General features: G+C 32.6%; 2 protein-coding genes across 2 annotated transcripts; both read right to left on the bottom strand.

Annotated features, from left to right (window-relative positions):
* Nucleotides 1-2,883: 2,883 nt before the first annotated feature.
* Nucleotides 2,884-4,784, bottom strand: LOC131176443 (UPF0481 protein At3g47200-like). Its single transcript, XM_058141502.1, has 2 exons — nucleotides 4,578-4,784; nucleotides 2,884-4,281 (listed from the first exon to the last, which is right to left on the bottom strand). Exon 2 carries the CDS (start codon nucleotides 4,279-4,281, stop codon nucleotides 3,025-3,027), a length of 1,257 nt encoding a protein of 418 aa, XP_057997485.1. The 5' UTR covers nucleotides 4,578-4,784; the 3' UTR covers nucleotides 2,884-3,024.
* A 5,124-nt stretch (nucleotides 4,785-9,908) lies between these two features.
* Nucleotides 9,909-13,505, bottom strand: LOC131176441 (serine carboxypeptidase-like 18). Its single transcript, XM_058141497.1, has 14 exons — nucleotides 13,274-13,505; nucleotides 12,758-12,903; nucleotides 12,435-12,511; nucleotides 12,220-12,342; nucleotides 11,986-12,088; nucleotides 11,869-11,906; nucleotides 11,659-11,760; nucleotides 11,467-11,553; nucleotides 11,069-11,230; nucleotides 10,879-10,950; nucleotides 10,647-10,765; nucleotides 10,431-10,544; nucleotides 10,285-10,339; nucleotides 9,909-10,194 (listed from the first exon to the last, which is right to left on the bottom strand). The coding sequence occupies exons 1-14, from the start codon at nucleotides 13,420-13,422 to the stop codon at nucleotides 10,111-10,113; spliced, it is 1,431 nt and encodes a 476-aa protein (XP_057997480.1). The 5' UTR covers nucleotides 13,423-13,505; the 3' UTR covers nucleotides 9,909-10,110.
* Nucleotides 13,506-13,959: the final 454 nt, after the last annotated feature.

Genomic DNA, 13,959 nt, shown 5'->3' with positions numbered 1-13,959 from the left:
AACTAAAAATTTAAGGAAAAAGTTTAAAAAATAAGAACAAGAACAAATGAAATAGCAATCCTTGTCTAATTAAATTACACCTTAAGTTAATCAATAATATTAATATATTTTGAAACAAGAGAAAAAAAAATATTATGTGACTTTTTAATAAATACATCAAATTAAAAAAATTAGAGAGATTTTTTTTTTATTTTTCATAAATTTTTAATATATTTTAAAAGAATTCTATTAATATATTTATTTTTTAAATTATTTATAATATTATAAAAATATGGATATTCTAAAAAATTTAAGAAAATAATATTAAAAGAATAAGAAACAAAAATAAATTAAATAGAAATCATTTTGTAAAAGAATCATACCTTGACTTAATAAACAATAAAAATATATTTTAAAATAGAAAATTATTAGTATAAGAAAAAAAAATATTATATGATTTTTTAGTAAACACATCAAATTAAAAAATGGACTTCTTTGGAGAGATATATATTTTTTTATCATTCATAATTTTTTAATATATCTTAACTAAATAGAATTTTATCAATATACATGAAAACATAATAATAATAAATTAATATATTAAAAATAAATATAATTATAAAAATTTAAAATGATTTCGGTGTATTTTTTTTCACATTTTAAAATTATAAAAATAAATTAATAAAATTTTCATATTTTAAAATTTTAATTTATATTATATTTGGGCAATTTCGATAAAGGGGTTGTAGAATTGTATTTAGATTTTCAATTTCTTATATTTGGATGGTTTATAATGGTAATTCACTTAATTAATTGGTTTAACACATACTTGAAAGATTAAAATTAATCTAATTATTTTAAATTGATTTAAATATCATGTAGAAGATAGTATATCTTAAAGTTTTGATTAAATATATTTAGTATGAGTGTGGACTAAAAATAAATATATTGTATAAACTAATTGGAAATATTTTTTTTTTAAAATGAAAAAGATATTTTCCTTGTTGGTGATGGCCTCTAGCACACTGGTTGAGTCAATCTCAATCACCAATCGATCAGCGCCCATCATTTTTGCTAATTTAATAGCTTCTTGCACCGCTCCAGCTTTAGCTGCTAAAGGAGAGGGAGCGCAAGGATTCCTTACTACAACCGCTATTAAAGCATAATGAGAAAGCTCCTTGTATGAAGCCTCACAATTAAATTTTAGAACTCCATGATTTAGCAGAGTCCACACTAATGGGATATTAGCAACCAGGCTTCTATTCTGCACGAACTCCCTCTCTAATCGAAACTTGGGCATATTCTGCATATATGAGAGCTATTTTACCTGCTACAGATATGGGATTAGGAATAGCCTGTCAAACACTTCTTTATTTCTTTCTTTCCATATTGACCAATGAACTATAATTATAAGACCAAGGGCCTTTAAATCAGAACTAATTTCTTGAACAACCCTGCTCCATTCTTCGGAGAAAGAAGTAAACCCAACAGGGTTTGGTTTATATAAACAAATGCTAGTAAACTAGGTTGCTACTGCATAGTTACACCAAAAGAGGATGTGCTCTACAGATTCTATGTGCTCATGATAGATTGGGCAAATAAGATTAACTTGCAGACCTCCCTTGGCAAGATTCTCTCTAACAAGTAGAGCATTGAAATAGCTCACCAAATGAAGGCTTTCAGCTTTTGTTGCACAGGAATGTTCCGAGTTAACTTCCAAATAGCTTGAGGAATAGAGTGAGAATTTGATGGTCGACTATTTTGACTCCACTGATTCTGAGTAAGGAATTTATAACCAGACCGAACAGAATAAATGCATGTCCACACAATTTGATCTTTGGCCCTAAAAGGAGCAATAGGGATTGCAAGAATAGCCCTAGCTTCTTCTGCAGAAATGAGGGAACTGACCAAATCTCTTCTCCATTGTAAATTCTCCTGATCAATCATATCTGCTACTAAGTGAATATTTGGAGGGATTGCCTGTGGTCTGGTAACTCTAAATCCCCTAACCTTCGGTATCCAAGGATCCGTCCAGATCATAATATCGAACCCATCTCTAATGTTGTGTCGAATCTGAAGAACCTTTCTTCCCAATAGCAAACTACCAAATCCAAGAACTTCTAGGAAAATTTGATGTCTGCCACAAAGATGAGTTTGGAAAGTATAGGCTTTTTAAGATCTTAGCCTATAAACTCTGTGGATTCTTCAACAATCCCCAACACTGTTTAGCTAAACAAGCTAAATTGAAGAGTTCAAAATCCCGGACACCCATTCCTCCTTGCCCTTGGGAATAAAAGCTTTCCTCTAACTGACCCAATGCAATTTCCTCCCCCTCTCCTTTCTTCCCCACCATAAATTAGACACTACACTATTTACCTGATTGCAAAAATCCTTTGGGTATTTAAGGATGGACATGGAGTACGGTGGAATAGCACACAACACATACTTAAGGGCTTCACGGCTTGCTTGGGAAAGACTTTTGCTTCCAAGACTGTGTCTTCGACCAACTCAAAACTTGAGTTTTTGATCTCCCCCATAAAGTTGGCAGCCTCAAATATCTATCTTCAAATTCATCTCTCTATCTTGGAATATATTGAGAATGTGATGCTTCAACTGTGGAGGAGCCTCATTGTTGAGAAAAATGCTTGATTTGTTAAAATTTTCCCTTTGTCCTGAAGCTCTGTATAAAGAGATATGATTTTGAGAATAACCGCAGCTTCTTCCACAAAAGCTTTACCAAAGAGAAACGTACCGTCAACAAACAAAATATTAGAAATAACTGGAGAGCCTCTAGCCACTTTAAGGCCCAGGCGTAAGGCTCTTACTCGTTACAAATCATAAACAGTGCATTGCAAAAAAAAAAAAGAATTCATTGACTTGATCCATGAACAAAGTTTGGTCCATTGTAATTGATACATGATTCATATCTAGAAAGAACAAGACACCACGATATTATAAACAAACATTGATATACACCGTACAAAATCAGCAAACCAAAAAATTCACTCAGAGCAATTGAAATGATAGCTAATTAAAGCCTTAAGCCTAGATTATTTGAAGGATTGAACACGCTGTTTGTATTATTGTGAGTATGAGGAGAATACCAGCTGCAACAACAGAAATTCCAGTCCATGGAGTGTTGAAATAATTTTGTCTCAATTTGGCGTTCCACCTGTGCCATATGCTTTTCTCATAAGAATTGAGATCTTCAACAACATCAGAAAAGTAGAACATATTAGGGTTGACATAACATATAGTGTTGCGTAAAAAAGATGCCACTGCTTCGTTGTTCTCCTGGCGATTGTCTATAATCCCACCTCGATCTAGTATTTCCACATCATTGCCAGATATCAAAAGCTTTGAAACCAAGAGAATGTAGTCATTAAAATACAGGTTATCAAAATGGCAACACTCAAAGGTCAGGACATTTCTCAACAAAAGTTCTACTTCATGACTCATTGTAATATGTGGAATTTTCAGAATCCCTTTATCAAATTCTATGTCCAGTTTGTTTCGACTTGGATGCATCTCAAACTTGACCCCAGCGTGGTGAAGTTCTGTCGCTGTTGGCATCACTAATTTATTTATACTCCCTTCCTGCTTCTTCTTTTGTGGAAGCTGACAAATTCTAAGAAAGTCAATAAAGTGTTTTACTTGAGAGAAATCTTTTTCCTCGTCATTTGTCACCCAGTAACCCATACAACCTTCAAAGAAACTACGTGTGAGCTTAATCATGGAGAGCCCCTCAACAAGTTCAGCTTTATTAGAGAACTTAAACAATTCCTCAAGAATGAAGAATGGAACCTGATTTTCAAGCAAAATTATGTCATACCATAGATAAGAAATCATTTTGGGTTTGTAAAATATACGATCAATATTGTTGCTTCGCAATTGTGGGCAATGGTTTTTCAATAAGAGCATGATGATGAATGTGGCATCTAGCGACATCATTTTCACAAATTTCTCACTCCCGTATTCAATGGTTTCTGCATAGCAATTACGCAGTCTTCTTTCATTTTGCTTTATATATGTAATAAGATTCACCAAGCTTGAATCGCTCCATTGAAGAAAATCAAGCAGATACCTCCTTTTATGCTCCTCCATTGCTTTCAGCTTTTCCTTGCCATGATGAAGAGGGCCTATAGATACTAATTGAGGTGTATACGACTCCTCATATAATTTCCGTACTCTCTCTGGAGCTCGATAGATACAACACTCATCAGATAAAGGTTGCAAGATTGCCAAATCATCGTTTAAAGACTTTGCTATGTCTTTAACATCAAGTTTATCTTTGCTGTTCATCTGCTCATGATTAGATATGACAATTAATAATGAGATATAAATAGTACCTAAAATAGAGTCGAAAATTCCTCCAAATCAGATGCTTATATCAAAAAGAAAAAAAGAATTAAATCCATTCTACTAAATCTGCATTTCTAGCGGCATTAGTTCCATAAAATTGAACAAATCCTATCCATAAACTCGACAAATATATTGGGAAGTTGAAATATTAGAAAGAATAAAAGTGAATTTCTTTTCAAACAGATGCACAAACCAAAATATCTAATATTTGTATATAAGGGAACAAAAAATATAACCTGTAATCTTGGCCGAAAAGACTTCGCAGGTATATATTGTGAGAACTGAGAACAGGCTTCGTGCTTCCCCTTCTGCTAAAAATGTGCAAGCAGGACAGCTCAAGCTTTTGTTTTACAACTTCACAAATAAAATTTTCTTTTCACCACACACACACAAATTCTCTGGATTTTTTTCTTAACTCACTAGTTCAGACTCAATTTGCAGAATATGTATTTTTCCTTCTCGTTGTCTTCATTGCTATTCACAACTTGTGCGGTGTGATTTATAAGAGACTATAATCAAGCATGGGTTGAAAATCGGAGATAGCTGTCTTGCATATCTGGGGCATCTAGATGTTAAAGGTGTTTTCAAAAAGCAAAAAAAGGGGGTACGTTAAAGCTAATAGCTTATCCTTTTAGTTATTACGTTGTACTCTCTGCTACGTTATGATGAAATAAAGAGCCAGTAATTAGAAAACAGTGAAGCTTTTAGAAGTGGAAGAAAAGAGCCTGTAATTAAACAAAAGTAATATTGGATTAATAGCGTTGGTTTCTCTATTTGGCCAATCTTGACAGTCTACAGTCTGTTTAGTGGTTCATTAATTGTTCTGTTTGTGCAAATTTTGTGTTTTTCTTAGCTTGTTTCTCGGCTTACTTCCCCTGTCCGTGTCTTTAGTTCCCTGTTTTGCTCTATTGCAGTCCTGTTCCTGTTTTGCTCCATTTGGCTTCATGCCTCTCTCTGTTAATAAATTATTTGCTTATCAGAAAAAAAAAAAAAAAAAAAATATATATATATATATATATATATATATATATATATATATATATATGAAGGATTACCTGTAAGGCAGAAAAGATCTCTATTTTTTTTTGAAACAACTTTGATTTCAATTTATTTTGTCTTTATTTAATTTTAATGTCAAATTAAATTCTTAACACTCCATACAGAAAAAGTGACTCTACTGGAAATTAGCTAACACTGTTTACAGTCTATGGTAGGGCCCACAACCACAAGAAAGGAAACTGAATTATTATGATCCTTTCTTTTTCTCTAAATTCAATAAATAGAAAGTGTCCTTATTATTATTATTAATTAATTACACATTTATGTTTAATTGTGATAAATTTAACGGATTTAAGTGTTTAATCAATTAAAAAAAATACTTTATATATTTAATAAATGTAAAATGCAGGAAATATGTATTTAGCCTTAACATTTATTAAGACTAAATAATAATTTGAGGATCAGAAGCCTAATATATGGGATAGGACTATTTTCATTTAAAAAAAATGAGATTTTTTTTTTTGTATTTAAGGATAGGAGAGAAAAGCAAAACTATTTGATATTAATGTATTATATTTTAAATAATCACCAATAAATGCATTATTTACGAAAGAAGATCCTAATCTTAGCTAACTAAAGATTCAATCTTGGAATAACTTATCCAATGAATTGGAAGGATGAAGCCTAAATAAGAATCACCGCCAATGAATAGTTATTGCAAGAAACTAAGGGTGGTCAAGTAACCACTGCATAGCAATAAATCCTTAGGTTAGCTTAGCATCCTATTTCAAAATTCACCACCAATATCCACACTTAATGGTTGAAATATTGATATTGTTGGAATGGTTTGCTCATACCTTTTATAAAAACTCATACGTCCGGGCAGCAGATTTGATGTCATCAACATATATAGTAATTTTCTTGGGTTGTAGAGCAGGAGAGTCCATTTCCAACTGGCGCATCTACATATATTATGTTGATGCCCTGCAAAAATGATTACCTCCTTTAGTACAAGATTGCAAGTAGACAAGAAGATTATATATTGAATAACTTATCTAAATTTAGTGCATAAATATGTGAATCTATCTATTTTACATGTGAGTTTGTTCTATTTTGAGTCCAAAATAGGGCGAGTCTAAGCAATACTATAAACAAAATACTGTAAGCATCTGTGTCTATGCAAAAGGATTAACATGGATGGTAAGTTTTCATTATAATTAGAATAATCGAACAGAAGATATAAATTTTTATTTAAATTTAATTAATTATGAATTAAAATATAAATATTTGAAATGAATTTTATTATATATTTTATATTTTATATATTTTGAGTTCATAATAAAATTAAATTCAGACAAAAAAAAATCCGATCAGCCTAAAATGAAATAAATAGATGAATAATAAGATTGCCACTTTCATAGAAGAAGGCAGAGAGAACAGAGCAACCAGGGCCTCCAGTGAGCCAAAGCGTTAGAGGATCAAGTGCTGGGCTCCTTTGAGACCCCACAAAATAGTAGATAGCTGCCGTACAATTTTATTAATTTATTTTTCGTTATTAATTTATTTGGCTAAAGTTACTGTTTTACTTTTATTATTGTAGAGTATATTAAAATTTGCAATTGGACTACAAATTTTGTGATAAAATTTTGGACTTATCAGAGTTTTAATATTAATTTTTTTTTTAAAACTATGAAATTTCAATTTGTTTAACGTGGACCTCACATCTTATTATCCTTTCATTATTTTTCTTTATTTTTCTTCTGCTTGTTTTTTTTTTAACTTTTAAATAAAAGTGTAAAAGAATTAATATAGACTATTATTATTATTATTATTATTATTAAGTTCAAGGCAGTCACAGTAATATAAAAAACACGAAAAGTTTTTCAATGGATAATATCAATAGTAAACATCAACAACTTATTAGTTTAGTGGTTAATTATAAGGGGGCTTAGGAGAGATCTTATATTCGAGCCTGAGAGTTATAAGTGTATCATTTGATTCGAAATTTTATAGTTCGTTATCTAACTCTTATGATTTTTAATTATGGGGCTCAGAAGTAATTAATCTGATTGGTTAACAGTTAGGACACACTTTCTAATGATAAAAATAAAAATTAATATCAATGATATATATATATATATATATATAATTGAAAGTTCGGTATAGAGATATGTTATTGTTATATAAGCATATTCATCACCCAACTTTCTTTCCTATCTTTCTTTTCTTTTTTATTTAAAAATTGATCTCTATCTATGTCCTAATTCTTAACAGGATGGTAGAGATCAAATTGGCGATGGTTCCAATGGAATTGGTTGCGGCTACCCCTTGCACTCTAACCAACTGCACTAATCTGTAGAGCACGATTCAAGCTGCATTCCACGTTGACCCAACCTGCACTTAAAAGGCAACACTTAAAAGGCAACAAATCCCAACATGCTTGCCCTAAAAAATTCTTAATTTTTTGGGAATCTTGAGCTTCCAAAGCTTCATCAAAAGTCACATGAGCATTTTTAACAACAGGAGTTCTAATTAATTCCCTGCTATTGTAATGAGCAAACTTAACGGTGTACTTGCCCCTTTTGCCAAATGCCAAATTCAAGCATCCTCAAGAACAGTGCAACTAATAGGAATCCGATGAATAGCTTCTACATCCCTCATCTGAAAGAGGCCCTGAATTAAATCATCATTCCAATGCCTACCCTCCTCATCCATTGAGTCCCTAAAATACAAATCCTCTAACCCTTCTAGTGGAAAAGATTCGATCTAAAAACTATCACCATCATTCAACCATGGATCCTTCCAAACTCGAATTTTCATTTCATTGCCAACCCTCCACCTATACCCCCGCTTCAATATAGTCTAAGAATGTAATATACTCTTCCAAACGAAGCTTGAGTTTAAACCTTCAATACCTTAGAAGAGATTATAGGTCAGTGAGAAAATGCCAGCCTTGCTCTCCCAGCTTAGCAAACAATTATCCCCGACACATTGATTGATTGATAAGTTTAGGCTATTCTAAGGTGAACAATTAATCTTCACCAACTATAAATTTTAAATAAAACATACCTATAAAAATGTGATCCAGTATTTTAATCAAGTCAAGTAGCCTTCTTTTTATCTTCAACTTTAATCTTCACCAACTCATTTTACTCCATCATGATATTCATCTTCTTATTCCTACAACTTTCTCTCAAACCACCGTAACCAAAACTAAAGCCATCACCATATCTCTTCCTCAAATCATCAAAATCATAAAACCCACAATCATTTTTCTCTTCCTTCTCTCTTTCTCTGGCGTCACACTACTGCCTCATCGTTCGTGGCCCAACGCCAGCATTCTAGCCTCGCTGTCGACTAGCCTTGCCATTGGTCTGAAAACCTGAAGGCATATACCTTGTGATTTGCGCATTTCTTTGGCCATTCAAAGCCATTCACGACAGTTTTCAACTCAATTCTTCTTTGATTTTATGTTTCTTTAACCACTTAGTAGTTCTAATAGCCGTTTCTTGGTTAAATAGATATCAGGTCTTACTTGGGCACTGTTGATTTATTGACATTTTTGCAAGAATTTGAGAGAATTTCAAGTACTTTAAACTTTGACATTTTGAGAACAAAATTTGATACTCTGTGCTTTTTGATTTCTTACAAGACCTAATGTGGCTTGTGCAATTCACCATGTATCGTAGTGCCTTCATTCACCCATCGAGAACCATTGGACAACAGCTAAGCATATTCTACGCTCCCTTAAGAGCACCCAGCATATAGTGTTTCGCTACCAAAATCTTCTCATAATGATATTCATGCATGTGCAAATGCGGACCCGTTAACCGCAAGTCAATGATGGGAATCACTGGCTATATGGTATTCAATCTAATCTCATGGTTCACCGAGAAACAACCAATGGTGTGAAGTCCTCAACTAAGGTCGAGTATAAAGTTGTGGGTGTAGCAACAACGAAAGTTATTTGACTTCAATCCTCATTAAGAGACATAAGTTTTTCCTATCTGTCCACAACAAATCCAGTGTTACACTCTCGAACTAAGCATATTGAGGTGAACTTTCATTTTTCCATGATATACCAGCTAATAAGCAGCTCCAAATTCGTTTCATCTCATCCAAGGATCAAATTGTGGATTTACTTAACAAAGTAGTCTCTCGAATGTGACACCCTCATTTCCATCAACTACTACAATCCGACCAGTCCTTATTTCGGATTGAGGGAGTGTGATAAGGTTCATCTATTGTAACAAGTTTGTAGATAAAGATTATGTTTGTAACGGTTAGCTAAACCAAACAAATCATTTATATCTTATACCGACTATATAAGCCTATGTAACATGTTTTCAAATCAATGCATTAGACGTTCAGATTCATTAGCTTCCATTAGAGGAACTTTTATACCCCACACAGTATTGCAGTTCTCTTCCTCTTTAGTTTCAACAAAATCAACAATTTTCTTATTCATGAGACTGAAAAATTACAACTCCCAATACAAGATGCTTCTTCAGTTAAGCGTTGAACACTTGAAGCCTCCGATAAATGAGAACTTCAATGTTAGAAAGAACTTAGTTAAAAAATGTCTTTTATTTATTTATATCTTTTCTCATTTTCTTGCCCATTAACTTTGGTCTCAGCATACTCTGTATGTTGCAATAAAGAAATACAACGCCTAGCCTGCTAAGAGCATAAAAATGGATCCTTGAAATCTTAAGTTGTGGATTAATACATCAAAATTATGCTTGGAAAACTCATATATCTCTTTTTCCATTAGAGAGGGAAATAAGCAAAGAAGCGATCAATCATGGAATAACATTCCTTTGGTTTGTACTCTGGAGCAACATGACCCGCCCCCTACGAAAAAAAAAAAGAAAAACACAATAAAAATTGTATGAATTTCTGTCAACAAACCCTTAGTAGCTTTAAGGGTTTTTTTTTCCATACCTTCACAGTAGCATATATGAGAGTGAAGTCACCATTCATGTACTTCTCTGTGTAACTGCATGAGACAGATAGAGTTTTATGAATATAGTCTCGCAAGAAATGAAAGAATATTGGAAAAATTTTAGGTTGCAAGAGATTGGGCCTACCCAGCGACTTGACCATCTACAAACCATGGCCTCCAGTATTCGTTGGTGGTCAAATCAAGTGAATGAATCCAGTTTTCTGTGCCTATGTGAGGTACAGACAAGTCATGATCACCACTGCAGAAATCAAAATTAAGATTATTATCATTATTATTATTGATAAATAGTAGAATATTAAGTAGAAGAAAATCACAACAAAGTTAATTGGCATATAATCACCTGTATATAAGAGCTCGAAGGCTTTGCTTGCTGAGATTTCTATGGTAATCAACTGTGCTTGAGACATCCTTTGTATAGGCTAAGGAAGCATTGCACCTCTTCCAAACTCCAGTTGTGTTCTGCTTATCATTGTATTAAAATTTTATGTAATTAAATTCAAGATGCCGAGTATTAAAAATTCACTTGCAAACTAATTCTATTATTATTATCAGCAGAAGAGGCATAAAATTACCTCCCGAACTCGAAGAGCATCCCTAACACTTTTGTCATTAGCCCAAACACCAGAGAGCACATAGTTATATTCCTGGAAGGAAGAAAACCCAGTCATCACTCATTTACACAAGGCCCTGATCACAGAGCCTACCTCTTCAAGCAGAAAGAAAAGAAAATTCTTGAGATGAACGATAAAGAACTATGATTACCCGACACCAATATGCACTATTAAGCTTGGAAATGGAAATACTTTCAAGGTCCTCTTCATTGAGAGATCTTCTTCCTCCGATTCTTCTGAGTCCTCTTGCTCTTGGTTTTGCAGTTTGGCAAATAGGCTCCAGAACTTGCATCAGGTTTATTTGAAGAATCAACTGAAACATGGAGCAGGATCTCTGAATATTAATATTTTCAAGAATAAAGCGGTGAACTAGTGCACAAAGGGAGGGTTGATGTGTGCAGCCTTATCTATGACTCGAATCCATGACCTCCAGGTCACAAGCAGAGCAACTATGTAACCCACACTCAATTATTTTCCACACTCAATTATTTTGAAAAATAGCAGACTATTATTTATAATCAAGTTGGATGTATGGGCTGTAGCTCTAACCTCATCAATGGTATTGATATCTGAAACACAGTCTGTGTTGCTTGCATTTATGTTCACATAATCTCCACCACAATCTTCTTTGGTGGACTGGAAAATTTCCACAACATTCCAAAGTTTTCAAGTAATATCAGCACATATTCATTGCAGTTATCCTATGGACGTTCTTTAATAAAAATATATAGTAGAAGAGACCTTGTAGAGTTCATTTGATATGAGTGTCAATCTGTGAACAAATGGAACTACCGAGTTCTCATCAATGAAGTCATCTGTCTTAGGGTTCCCAAGTATATATCCCTGTTAACAACACAGAAAAAACAATGCTTGTTCCAGTCATCTTGTATATACAAGCTCATAAAATAATCAAGTATTGTTCAAGCTCTTTGATAAGATAAGATACATTACTTTCAGATTCATAGTGGGTGGAACTCCAGCTTCATTACCTGCAAGGAAATGAAAAATTAATAATGAACTATGATTTGGGATTTAAGTACATTGATCAAAAAGAAGAAATCTAGTTACCATCAAGTATATTTTGTACTACAATTGGAAGGGGAATGCCTGAATAGGAATCACCACCAATGAATAGTTGATTTGTAAGATACTGAGGATGGTCAAGTAACCACTGCATAACAATAAATCCTTAGGTAAGCTTAGCATCCTATTTAAAAATTCACAACCTGCACAACTAACGGTTCAATTATTGATAATTTCTCTTCTTTTAAAAAAAAAATTGCTGGAATGTTTAGCTCATACCTTTTTTAAAAACTCATAGGTCTGTGCAGCAGACTTGATGTCATCAACATAGTAATTTTCTTGGGTTGTAGAGTAGGAGAATCCAGTTCCAATTGGTGCATCGACATATATTATATTGATGCCCTGGAAAATTGATGACCTCCTTTAGTATAAGATTGCAAGTAGAAAAGAAGATTACATACTTATATATATAATGAACAGAAGGCTGTATGCACCTGTGTCCATGCAAAAGGATTCAAATGCAGGGATGGTAAGCTTCCATTGTAATTAGAATAATCAAATGCTACAGGACCTGCAAAAAGGACAGAGAAAGCGGATGAGATTATTTTTTGGTATAATTAACTCCGATTATGACTCATAACTCGAGATTTTAGGATCCTGAACACAATTCTAATACCATTAGAAATTATTGGTAAAAAAATGTAAACAGATAGATGAGATTATTAGTTGTGAACAAGATGAATATGAAACTTTCTAAAAAATTATTAAAAATAAATAGAAGGCCTGAAATGATGCAATGGATGAATAACAGGATTACCACTTTCGTAGAAGAAGGCAGAGAGAACAGAGCAACCAGGCCCTCCAGTGAGCCAAAGCATTAGAGGGTCAAGCGCTGGGCTTCTTTGAGACTCTACAAAATAGTAGAATAGCTGCGACTCATTGGATTCTCCGACGCCAATGTAACTGTATACAATTTTATAAATTTATTTTTTGTTATTACAATTTTCAGGAATAAAAATAAATACTTCACAAAAAAAAAAGTCTTTATAATTAAATTGACAATCTAATGTGAGCCCCGCTTTTCTTTTTTTAACTTTTTTTCATTGAGATTTGAACTCGAGATTTCGTGAGACTGCTTCAATACTCCCAAGCTAAAAGTTTATTGGTTCTTTTGCTTGCCTTTTCTTAAACAACTAGATAAAGAATAAAATAATCTTAGAAGAAAATTTTATTTAAAAAAAGAAATAACCTAATCTTACCAAAAAAAGAAAAAATACTAAAAATATAAAAAAAAATAATAAATAAATAAAGGAGAAGGAAATTAGCAACTAACCCAGTTTCAAGATGAAAGGGAAGATCCCCATCAAAACCAGGAAGAGTAGTCACCACAGTCTTAGAGAAAGCAATGCAAGAGAAGAAAACCAATCCAAGAAATAATTGCAAATAAATAAGACTCATATGCTTTGCTCTTTCAGCTGCCATAGTTGCATGCAATGGCGTGGCAAATCCAATAGAAACAAAGATGAATCAATGGAGTTCTAAAGGCTATTGCTATCAACCTCTAACTAAATATATATATATATATATATAGTTGACGGACAGTTACAGTAATATAAAGACAACCAAAAGCACTTCAATGAATAACCAATTTTAAGCATGCGTATAATTGAAAGTTAGGTATAGAGCTATGTTACTGTTGTGAAAGCCAGCACATTATCCAACTTTCTTTCCTATATATATATATATTTACTAGAGGTGACAATGACGGAATTAAAATTTTTTTATTCCATTTTTATAGTCAAAACTTCCTTATAAACCATATGATAATACTTTTCTGACTCCTTGAATTGTTCATTTACTTGAGCATTAATGATATATTTATTTTTATTTAAATTAACTCATTTTTTTTAGGCAAATAAGGGCCCATTAAAAAAATTTTAGATTAATTTGTTGGTTTTTTTTGTCTAAATGTTATTTTTTTAATAAATTAATTTTAAAAAAATTTATGTATTCAAGAAT

Source organism: Hevea brasiliensis, unplaced genomic scaffold (assembly GCF_030052815.1).
Source record: "Hevea brasiliensis isolate MT/VB/25A 57/8 unplaced genomic scaffold, ASM3005281v1 Scaf113, whole genome shotgun sequence".
Taxonomy (NCBI): domain Eukaryota; kingdom Viridiplantae; phylum Streptophyta; class Magnoliopsida; order Malpighiales; family Euphorbiaceae; genus Hevea; species Hevea brasiliensis.
This window is presented reverse-complemented; position numbering and strand designations above follow the sequence as displayed.

Excerpts from the sequence above, each read along its gene's own strand:
- LOC131176443 (XM_058141502.1), bottom strand. The coding sequence starts at position 4,281 with ATGAACAGCAAAGATAAACTTGATGTTAAAGACATAGCAAAGTCTTTA.
- LOC131176441 (XM_058141497.1), bottom strand. The coding sequence starts at position 13,422 with ATGGCAGCTGAAAGAGCAAAGCATATGAGTCTTATTTATTTGCAATTA. Across the intron at positions 10,545-10,646 it reads CTTCGAGCTCTTATATACAG|TGGTGATCATGACTTGTCTG; the intron begins GTGATTATATGC and ends TGATTTCTGCAG. Across the intron at positions 10,340-10,430 it reads GTAGATGGTCAAGTCGCTGG|TTACACAGAGAAGTACATGA; the intron begins GTAGGCCCAATC and ends TGTCTCATGCAG.